Below are 12,149 nucleotides of genomic sequence, written 5' to 3' on the forward strand. Positions count from 1 at the left end.
TTGAAAATGATCAAGATTAAGGTGGAACACAATTCAAAGTGCAGTCCATGGCTCTTCTCCTGAATATGGGTTAAATTGAACAGTTAATAGTCTTTCAGGATGATGGACACAAGTTTTGACTTAGGTCTTAGTTTAGGAAAGCTTTGGCTACACTAGATCATTAATACAAGCAGATGTTAGCTACTGTTGGTATGGCAGCTGTCTCTTTCAGTGACTTCTGAATTCCTGTCTTAAAATCAGGCAAATTATTTCTTGTACATCCCCAGTCTCCTTGTGTGCAGGGCAGTATGTGAAGCTGAAGTCCTTGACTTAATATAAACACTGCTTAGCAACAACTAAAACATCAGTGTGTTATCAACATTATTCTCATCCTAAATCCAAAACACAGCACTATACCAGCTACTAGGAAGAAAATTAACTCTTCCAGCTGAAACCAGAACAGGTTACTTTCTGTTGTTGGGAGAATGTGAGAGAGGATTTTCATGCTGGAGGTGCTACCCCAAAGAAAAAAGAAAATAGTCATGGCCAATATGTTTATCACCCAGATCCAATAAGCACATTGTCATTGGTTTTCTGGTTTTGTGATAGCATCTCTGTAAACTAATGAGGCCTGAATATAATAAAGAGCTTTTAAAATGGAATTCTGTAACTTCATTGATAAATTTAGTGTATGATACTTGATAATAGGGGTTTTGGAATTGAGTCAGGTTTCTTCAATTTCTTTATTACTACTATCTTGATAAGCAAGTGGAACATAACATATCCACAGGAGAATATTAAAATAGCATGTCTACAGCAGACAGTGGTGCAGTTTTTAAAGCTTGTGTATTAATATACAATACTGGACTGCAGAATTAGGAGTAGGTATGAGTAGAAAGAGAAGTACACTGGCAGCAGGCTGTAAGTGCTGTTTTCTTTCTAGTCAGGGCCCATGCTGCTTACTGTTTAGTGTTTCACAAAGATCAATGTGTGCCACAGTATGTGCATGAAGTGATTGCTCAGTAATGTGCAGGAAACTGCATAGCCATCTTTTTCAGCTTTTTTTAAAGTTTATTTAAATGTATATAATTATGTTGAAAGCACAAGGACTTCAGGTAATTAAAAAATTACATCTGTCCCCATTCTGTGAATATTTTCTCACGACTGTTTTTGTACATGGGAAGACACAAATTCTGCTGTTTTATTTTTATTCCCCCCCCATCCGCCAGAGATTGCCTCCATTTGAAACATTTTCTCAGGGACCTACACTTCAGTTTACTCTTCGTTGGACAGGAGACACAAATGATAAGTCTACAGCTCCTATAGCTAAGCCTCTTGCAACACGAAATTCTGAAAGCCTCCCTCAAGAAAACAAGCCCAATTCTGTTAAACCTACTCAGACTATAGGTAAGCAAACTTTGGTTTTGCTGCTAAATAATGATGTGCTTAGCACTTCTGTGCTTCAGAGTTCCTGACTCACTGGTGCAGCTGCTTGTAATCTTAAACATGAAAATGCAAAATTTGAATGGGCTTTGTTGTATCCCATACTTTGTACATTTTTTAAGGTAAACTTAAAAGCTAAAAATAGTGGGGTCTTTGAAGTCATGACTATATTGAAGTAATTATATACAATACTCATAAATTCTGATGTAAAATAAATTGAGGAAAGTCTGTGAATAGGGCTTCTAGGGTTGTCTGGTGTACTCAGTTACTGTTCTGTCGGTATTTGGATTTATAGTATTAATAACTTTTTTATGCTTTGTAGTGAAAATAGTTTTAAAATTTGTCTATCAGATGATATATTTAGCTCTTGGAAAATGTGCTACTGCAAAATGTGACAAACTGTCTAAAGTATTGCCCATTACATTGCACATTTGTGGTGTAAAGGTAACTCAAGTTCTTTCAGAATGCTTATGAACTGGCACTGATCTCCTTGAAACATAGTTTGATGTCTAGGCATGGTCCCATGGTGGAAGCCCAATATATATTTTTATTATTTAGCTGCATTTTCTGCATATTCACATAAGTTGAACAAAGATTTCTGTTTAGGCCTAAAGGATTTTTCTGCTTTTTGGGCAGTCTGAGGTTGTCTAGATAGAATGCAGGCTTGCAGTTAGTACTGTCTGAAAATAATTCTCTGGTAAGAGAAAAACATAGCAAGTCTGCAAACTATTACTACAGTGTGAGGTAAGTCTGTATTTGTGTATTATTGAACTAGTTTCTCCCTAGTCATTCATTAATGTTTAGAGCATTGTAATTTAAAACTAAATGCTTCTTAAGTTCAGAATTTTTAATGATCTGAAATGTAACTGGTTTAGTTTCCTTCTGCAAGTTCATTCCTGTACATTCTTTCCAGACGAGTTTACATGTTGTCAAACTTCGTAATCAGATTTTGAACTGTTTTATCATAACTTTAAATATGTAACACATTAAAAGCAGTGGTGGATAGACTGTTTAAAATTGGGTTGTTTAACCTTGCTTCTTGGAAACGATTTTAAGTAGTGTACTATTATTTTGCTTTTTACTTGTTTGCCTGGTTTGTATTTAATGTAGTAAGTAGCACTTCTATGGAGGCTACAGTGTCATTGAAAATTTAATATAATTACCATTGTAATCTGATCCACTACTTTACAGATTACATAATGCCAAAAACATTAATGCAGTCTGATAATACTGCAAATCTAAAATTATAGTTTCTGTTACCTTAATAAAGCCCATTTAATATTTAAACACATTAGTTCAAGAGCTATTGAAATGTCTAGAAACTGCTCCTTCTGCTGTTGCTGCTACTAAAAAGCTTGTCTTGTGAAGCTGCTGAATATAAAATATTTATCCGAAATTTACATAGGTGATTTTAAGCACTGTTTTAGAAAAACTTTGTAAAATGTCCTTTGACGTTTCTGTAGGTATATGTTAAAGAGTATGTGTTTCAGATCAGTTTCTTTATGGAAAGTTTTCTGATAATATTTCCCTTTACATAAGCTTAGCTAATCAGTATCAGTGCTGGGTCTTACCTGGAAAATTTCAATGGATTTATAAGGTTTGACCCCTATTAATTTTCGAAAGCATGCTATCACATTCTTTGAATTCATGCATCATGTAAAAACATTATCAGACGTATACTTGCTTGAAATGTTTTGCAGAAGATTGTAGTATTAAGATATGCATTGAGATATGAAAAACAACCCATGACTTCTTGTCCTTTGAGAGTTGTTTAGATCTTCTCACAAAATACTGGAATAGCTGCTGAGGGGGGAGTAACTGATTGTATACTGCAGTCTGGTTAACTGAAAACTTCACAAAATTATGTAGCTATTCAGCAGGTAGCATGCTATTTGATTATAATTATATCAAGGAATTAAGCTTAATGTAGTTTTTATATTTTTAAATACAAATTTGTGATTAATTTAATTTAGTTGCTTAATTGCAATTTTGCTAATATGTTTCTAAAAACATGTTTCTTCCTTGATGTCCTAGAGCTTAGCTCAAAAAAGCTACTACTAAAAAACTTTCTGACACTAGATAGAAAAGGCACCTTTGACCACTGTGTCTTTTTTTTTAATAGCATTTTCCTGTCTCAGGGTCATATTTAATCTGAAACTCCCCTTTGATTCCTAAGTGGCAGTGGAGGCTGGCCTAGATATTATCTTTCTTTTGTCTAGCTCGCAGTTGTTTGTAACTTTGGCTTGGAACGTTGGCAAGTAAGGCCCAAGGACAGCTGGAAAACTTAAATTGTACTGAAGACACAGTCTGCTCCTGTTGTTTAAACATCTATGAACATACCTAGACTCTTGACTGGCACCCGATTCACCTCAGAGTAATCAGTATTTCCAAACTTGTAGCTAGACTGAGACTGTGTGATTAAGGGAACTTCTAGGTCCCTATTATGGAAGTTATTATCTGGAGTGCAGTGGTTCTGTCTCCAGGCTTAGTCTCTGGGCTATGTAGCCAGGCACTGTTTGTGAAGGGTTGTCTTGCTTGTTTTGGGGTTCATCTATGGTAGCACATCAGAGAATTTGTGCACAATGGTATTTCAGTCTGATTTTGTTGGATATATAACTGAGGTTTTGGAGCCGTAGTAGTGATAGCGAGGGAATGAGTATTTCGAAAAAAAATACTGCTTTTCCAAACATGCGTTTCGTGCAGTTATATTGCAGTATGTGTTGGGAAGTGTGTCAATGGTAGCTCATCTCTGGTGAGACTTTCGAAGGGTGGCAATTCTTTTCACTGTTTTTAGAGGTTTGGTGTGTAGTAATACAAAAGTTAGAGCAAGAAGAATTTCACCCCTACCTATGCAGAAGCCCCTGTCTAGAATGATCCCTAACATCCTCAGCCAACCTACAGACATCTTTGTCTTTGGACAGAGTACAAGAATATTTAAGTAAGACTGATTCCTGTCTTCTGAATTGAATGTTGTACCTGAGCTAGGGATTGCAGACACTTAGGTTTCTTAAATCGGGATGAATGGCTGACACTTAATGCACACAAACATGAAGCAATTGCCAATAGAATAAAGGCAACGGAAGCAGGGAGGTGCTTGAACTTTCACTGTAAAAGTTGTTCTGCTTTCTCTTTACTTCCTCATACAAGGCCTCCTTGTATTTTAGGGCTTCTTGGTGACCTATATTATATTTTGTTAGGCAGATTTTATGCTCAGACTTGCAAAAGAAGTAACGGTGTGTTGACTAACTCTAGAAGGTGTGTACTAGTTTACTACTTAATAAATAGTAGGAAACTTCTCTCAGCGATTCTGATAGTAGAAGAAAAAGGTCCAGTGCATCTTTCCCAAGGGTATATGAATTTGGTGTTGTCATTTTACTTTGGCATGTTTCCCAAGGCAGACCAGTAGAATAAAGACATCAAAGACTTTCTAAATGTGGCAGCTTAAGCTTTGCTGTAATTACAAAGTGCTCAAAGTAACTGAGCCATGGAATTCTAATTTCTCTGATGTGGTGCAGGCTGAAGTGTCAGACCTCCTCTCTTTTTCATCCAGAAAGAGGATGAAATTTCCCCTGTTCTCCAAAATATTAAATATATAATAAGTGCATCCTCTAAAAGAGCTCCTTTTGTCAGTAGAGCTGAGACTTGTTTTGCCATCTTTTTCACCATTCAGAAGGAAGTAGGTGTCATTGGTGTCTCCTGACGGTAGATTTATAAACCTGCTTAGATGTATGGGGTTTCCTGTTAATTGCATGGAATCAAACCATCTTACTGAGATTAAAATGTACTGAAGAGGCTCAGAGACAACTGAGCAGTGCCATTACACACACAATAAGTGTTTGAGAGACAAGAGTTAAATATTTTGTGTGTTGCTTGCATTTCATACTGATGTCCGTTGTGTGACTTTGGAAGCTTCTGAGACTGAATTTAAGCAAGGTATGCGCAATGCAGCCATCTGGAAGCAGTGTTTCTTTTTTGTTTCCCAGCCACACCAGCTTTTAGCTATACCTAAAGAACTCTTTGGTTGCTTAAATGGAGTAAGAAAAATGTTGCTCTTTACCTGACCATTTTTAAGTTCTCTGAAGCGTTCTCCAAAACTGGAGATACATCTGGTGTTTAAAAGTGGTGGGTTTGCCTCTAGATTTCTGAAGGAAGCTGATCACCAAGACTTCCTTGTTGCTGATATGAACTATTTTGTCAAAGTACACTAGAGTAGCCCATTTCCTTGAGCAGCAGTGTGCCCTTCTTGGGGCACACTTCCATACTTGGGTAAGAAACGATGTCTTTGTTTTTTTTTTCTTCCCCTCTTCACCAAAGAAATGTGTGTCTATACGTGTTTTTTTCAGCTGTGAAAGAATCCTTGCCGACAGACCTTCAAACAAGAAAAGAGCGAGATGTTTTAAATGAACCTCGACAAAAGTTGCGAATATTTTACCAGGTATTGAAAATAAGTGTTAGAGGGAAAAGCTAGAATCTAAATATTGCATGGAATTAAAATGTTTGCTTCTCTTCTGAGTCAGATGGAAATTTCCATTTGCCTTTTTAGTGGATGCCTTAAGGGGTCTCAGATTCACATATTAAGAGCCATTCCACATATTTCTTACAGGAAGTATTTTTGAAAACTAATCTTCCTGGAGGCATGTCCGATGCTCCAAAATACAAAGGACATCTCTTGTTAGACATCTGGAAGGGGACAGGTGGTCTCCCTATGGGGAAAAAATTCTTGAAATACCAGTGTTTCAGTACACTGAGCTGATGTAGTGTTCTCAAGAACTTACTATTAGTGCAGAGGTCTCCTGAAATGATGCCCAACTCTGGTTTGGGGGTTGGGAAGTTAATGAATGAAATGCATTTGATGCTAATACCACTTGTTCCTTTGTTTGCATCAGTTCCTTTATAACAACAACACGAGACAGCAGACTGAAGCCCGAGATGACTTGCATTGCCCGTGGTGCACACTGAACTGTCGGAAACTGTATAGTTTACTCAAACATCTTAAACTTTGCCACAGCAGGTTTATCTTTAATTATGTTGTAAGTAATCTTTTTGTAGTTTAGCACTATGAAACACTGTACGAAACAGTCTTTTTGCAGTGATTCTGTTGCTAGCCTGTTAAGTTGTAGAACTGTATTTACAGGTTAAATACAGCTTCTTTTGAATGTTTTGTGAATGTCTGCATGTTACACAGGAAAAAAATATTGTGGTATTGATTTTTATTTCTTTAAATATATATAGTAAATAATGCTGATCACTGGAGGATTAATTCTGACTATAGCTGCTGCTTTTGCATTAATGTATTATGTGATGTAGAAAGCAATGTAATTACGTTTGGTTGGAAGTCTCTTGAAGCTTCAGGAAATTTAGAAATGTTCTAGTTTCTAGGGTGCTTGTTAGCAATCTTTTGCTGATATTTTCTTTAATTTTTATAATTAGTTCTATTCTGAGTGGTTTTATATAAAACTAAAATGGTACAGAGCAAGGAAGCTTTAGTATAATCTTCCTAGAGGTTAAAAATTATTTGGGTGTTGTAAATGAAACTAGAGCTATGCCAGGTTATTGATAGGGTGATATTGAAAGTATTCAAAATTTAAAAGATTACTTGTTTAAACTTCCTGAGGTATTGCCATTACTGTTTGCTAAGTATATTTGCAATTATCTGTTTCAGTATCATCCAAAAGGTGCTAGGATAGACGTATCTATCAATGAGTGTTATGATGGCTCCTATGCAGGAAATCCCCAGGATATCCATCGTCAACCTGGATTTGCCTTCAGTCGTAATGGACCGGTCAAAAGAACTCCAATCACACACATACTTGTTTGCAGGTAGGGAGGTGGAAAGCAGGGTCCATCTGTATTTGTGTAATACAGCATGTGGACCAGATTGGTAAATCTGTAAGTGCAATAAACAGTGTTAAATTCCACTATCATAAAACTACAGCAGTTTATGACTAAAAAAATGTTATTGAAGAACTTAATCTGTGATTTTTCTATGTCTTTTCAGTTGAGGGATTGGTTCAGAATAATGTAACTTTTTAACTGCCTTATCCTATTTCTTCCCCAAAAGGTGGAGTGTGGGTTGAAGTGGGGTGTTGGGTTTTTAATGGGGTTTATTTCACTGCTGGTGATTCTTCCGCCCGCCCCTCCCCGCAATATTTTTGCAAGCTAGAGCTTAAAAGAATAATTTGTGTTAATCGATTACATTTCTTAGTATTTGCATATTTGATATGACAGTTGAAAGCAGTTACTGGGTTTTTTCCTTCTAGGCCAAAGCGTACGAAAGCAAGTATGTCAGAATTTCTTGAATCTGAAGATGGAGAAGTAGAACAGCAGCGAACATACAGCAGCGGGCACAATCGGCTATATTTCCACAGCGACACATGTTTACCTCTCCGTCCTCAAGAAATGGAAGTAGACAGTGAGGATGAAAAGGACCCTGAATGGCTACGGGAGAAAACCATTACTGTAATTATTCCATTTATACAAAATTATTTTAAATGGATTGTGGTTTTTAAAAGATGGCCGGCAGTTGTTGTAGGGAACAAACAGCATATATTGTGAAAACGATGCATTTACTTTAAGAGTAAGTAGAGAATTCTGTGATGCTGAGCCACTAATGATAGAAATTCATGGAATCAAAGTTTGTATTTTCAGGTATGTCTTTAGTTGCAAAGCTAGCTCAGTCCATGTGTGTCCTAACAGGTTTTCATTGTGGCTGGTTTTCTCCTTCAAAGAGGAGATGCTGGTATCACAGGAGTACACACTGGGGTGTGTACGTAATGTGGAAGTAATTTATCGGCAAGGTCTCTACATGATATGATTTTTTTTTCTGACCTTTTTGACTGCAGTGCCTGAATTTTCATCAATAGTTATTCCTGTGATGTATAGGTGGCATAAGTTGAATTTTAGGTTGCTTTCACCACTTGTCAGCATACAGGCAGTTCTGGTGTGGTTTGTTTCTTTGCCTGCCCTTTCTTACAATCCTTTATCTCTCCAGCAAATTGAAGAATTTTCTGATGTTAACGAAGGAGAGAAAGAAGTGATGAAATTATGGAATCTTCATGTTATGAAGCACGGGTATGTTAGTGTGCTTAGTTTTGATACAAATAAATTATGGTATAGATTTGGTTGACCATTTTGCATTGCAATTCACTAAGTACTTAAAATTCAGTTAGCTCAGATGTTTAGGAAAGTATCATTAAATGATAATTTGGTAACAAGCTTTTGACTAATTTTTTTAAAAATGTTCTTGTGCCTAGTAGCCCTGCGGCTTTGAAAAGGAAAACGTTGCAGCTGTTGAGACTATGTAATAGATGGTTTACACAGTTACTTTGATAAACCATTTTGTAGAGTATCTTTTTGTTGTTGACAATGTTCTACTTGCATAATGATGGCTTTCTAATTTGACAGGTTTATTGCTGACAATCAAATGAATCATGCCTGTATGCTGTTTGTTGAAAATTACGGACAAAAAATAATTAAGAAGAACTTGTGTCGAAACTTTATGCTACACCTGGTCAGCATGCATGACTTTAACCTCATCAGCATAATGTCAATAGACAAAGCTGTTGCCAGACTCCGAGAGATGCAGCAGAAGTTAGAGAAAGGAGAATCAGCCTCCCCAGCGGATGAGGAATCTTCTGAGGAACAAAGTGGGACAACAAATGGATATAGTGAAAATAATATGAGAATTTCAGAAATGGATAGCATCTCAGGTGTCACAAAACAGAGCAAGAAACAAAAGCTCTGAAGTCAAAAGTCAATTGCCATTCAACGGACAAGCATTGAAGTGACATTCTAGGGTGCATGAGCTCTATAAAGAATTACACGCAAAAATACAGAGATTCCAAACAGGCACTGCTGGATGGAAATAAATGATTTCAACAAGGATATTGTTTTAACAGGGTTTCTATTCAGTTAATTATGCAAGTACTACATGTATATCGGTTTTGGTGATGTAATGACAATATTCTAAGAGTTTGAGCATGAAGAGCAATATGAAATCTTTTTGTAATTTTAGTAATTAGTGTCTTAAGAACTTTATGGAATTTACATAATTTAAGTATATGTAAAACCGTTTTTATATTAAGATTTTTGCATCTGTATCTGGCTGTTTTCCTACCATGAAGTTGTGAAACATTGGGGAAAGGGAATTGGGATACAGTTTCTGCTTTTCTTATTTAGAAATTCTCCAGTTAGCTTTTTGTGAAAATAAGGTCTCACTATTTAAAGTTTAACCTTGATCCTTGTATTTGAAATCATTTATCAATTGATCATAAATTACAAATTAATTTTTTTTACACTAAAATTATCAAAGTTGGCGAACTTAGCACTTCCTTTGTCTTGTGCCTGTTTGGAAAGATCTTGGCTTTTCATGTTACAGACACAGTGAAGTACCACCTTGGCTTTTTGAGGTTACCAGCAGTTTGGTTTTCGTGGATAATTCTGATGTATTGATCACCCAGTGTACCATTTTAAACTTGAACATTAGCTCCTTTATATTTTTATTACACATTTACACAGCTACACAAACTATTTGATGTAAGCCCTTTTTACTGGGGTTCCGCATCATAGTGTGCCATGCTAAAGCCGAGAGTCTATAGTCAGTATGTAGGCATTACGTCGATTAACTTCATTTGAAGTTTATGCCTGCTGTTTTGCCTGAGTACAGACTGCAAGTCCAGGCCATAGGTTTAGCTTTGGCTTTCGAGATGCCACTCTTGAGGGAAAAATGCACTGTAAAATTGGACCAGAAAATGTGTTGCACTTCTTATGCAAGTATTCTGTGATGTATTGTATTCAATACAGATACTAAGATGCTGACTAAACTATATTTGAGCAGTTTTGCACTGCTGTTAACACATTTTATGCATACGTTTACAGATTTTTTCCAATGGAAAGTGGTTTCACTACTGGTACAGTATCAGCACCGAAGGGTTTATTCCAGCAAGCACTGTGGTTGAGTGACATCACCTCAATTTTTTATTATCCTTAAAATATTGCATTTTTCATATTCTTTATTTATAAAGGAACAATGCTGCTGTAAATACAGGTATTTTTAATTTTTTATTTCATTCCATCACCATGAGATGCAGTTCCCTATTTGTTTAAGGGGTATATAAGCTTTCTAATGGTGTCTTCAGAAATTTATAAAATGTAAATACTGATTTTGATGGTCCTTAAGATGTGTTTAACTGTGAGACTATTTAACTAATGGTGTGGATGTGATTTGTCATCCAGTATTAAGTTCTTAGTCACTGATTTTGTGTACAAAATAGGAAAGAGGGAAACTGCAGCTTTCATTACAAACTTCTTGAATTTGCCAGCTCCCTTGAGTTTTAGCAAACTCTAATTATGCCTCTGGATAGTACATCAAGCATTTCTCTCTGGCTTTAATTTGCTAAAGCTGTGCACATATGTAAAAAAATAGATTATTTTAGGGGAGATGTAGTTCTAGAATTATTGCTTATGTCATTTCTTAAGCAGTTATGCTCTTAATGCTTAAAAGAAGGCTAGCATTGTTTGCACAAAAAGTTGGTGATCCCCCCAAAAATAGTAATGAAATTACTTCTGTCCAGTAAACTTTGTATGTCATGTCAATTTATAATAAAAGCTGAAAAAATCCCTTTGTTTTCTATTTATAAAGATGCCTTTTCTATATGTACCTCTGATAGATTTTGAAGATACCATGTAAGCTGGTTAAAAAGAATTTGAATGGTACAGTAGATGTAAAAAAAAAAAAAAAAAACAAAAACAAAACCCCAAACAAAAAACCAAAACAAGTTCAGTTGTTTGAATGAATCATTGTTTTTACATTAAATGTTTTATTTGAAATGGGCTTTTGTACATAAAGTTCAGTAATATAAAATCTGCCATGATGGTTGTCCAGTCATTTTGTGTGCATGCAGAAAGGCCACAAGCAGCACCTTGTATAAACTCTCTTCTGCATGTCTTTTAAAATTTGGATACATGTTCTTCCTTTGCCAGATCATTACAAAGGTAGCTAAATTTCTGTCCAGTCTTATTGTTATTTTTAAGGTGTCTCCATAAATTACCAGGTTTTTAGCTGGATTATAAAAACTTTCATTCTCCTTTCTTGGGAATAGAACTGAATACCTGAGATATAGATATAAGTTGTGTATTACTGTTTAGAACTGTAATTTATATAACTGAAAATGAAACGTATCACTTGTGATGTGTCAGTTATAAAATTGTGTGTTTTTTACATGCAAGTGGGTAATGTTTCAAACAAATTTTACAAGATAGTTTATTCGGAGCGAGGTTTAAATCAGTATCAGTTTAAAACAGTGCTTCTGTGGGACTGTAGAGGATGGATGCTCCGGGTACCACAGAACGAAACAAGGAATTGCACTGCTTGGCCAAATAGTGACTGTTGAATAGCAGACACTGAAAACCTTTTTCCACGTTAGAAATAATCCAGATACTGAAATACAGGATATGACAGCTAGATTCTGTAAACTTGAGTTCAGACTGCAGTTGTCCGGAATGCTTTTGTCTCTAAAACTGGCAAGGTTCTTCCAAGCTAATACGTTCATGGCAGATTTTAATGATGTTTTGTATTTAGTGATCATCTTTGACATGACAGGTCTGTGAACCACAAGTTGGAACTTAACATGACTTGAATATTTAATTCAGCACATTAAATACTATATTCAAAATTGTTAGATGAATTTAAGTTGTTAACCTTAAGTGTATGTTGCTTTGAGTGTGTC

General features: G+C 35.8%; 1 protein-coding gene across 1 annotated transcript in view; it reads left to right on the forward strand.

The window, feature by feature from the left end:
- The window catches only part of SUZ12 (SUZ12 polycomb repressive complex 2 subunit), a 30,930-nt gene extending 19,890 nt beyond the window's left edge, over positions 1–11,040 (forward strand). The window contains 7 exon segments of the mRNA XM_074889631.1: positions 1,209–1,386; positions 5,766–5,857; positions 6,309–6,452; positions 7,085–7,242; positions 7,683–7,881; positions 8,414–8,493; positions 8,827–11,040. Of these exon segments, the coding sequence (XP_074745732.1) occupies positions 1,209–1,386; positions 5,766–5,857; positions 6,309–6,452; positions 7,085–7,242; positions 7,683–7,881; positions 8,414–8,493; positions 8,827–9,166 (1,191 nt within the window). The 3' untranslated portion in view covers positions 9,167–11,040.
- Positions 11,041–12,149: the final 1,109 nt, after the last annotated feature.

The sequence above is a fragment of the Strix uralensis genome, chromosome 19 (assembly GCF_047716275.1).
Source record: "Strix uralensis isolate ZFMK-TIS-50842 chromosome 19, bStrUra1, whole genome shotgun sequence".
NCBI lineage: Eukaryota > Metazoa > Chordata > Aves > Strigiformes > Strigidae > Strix > Strix uralensis.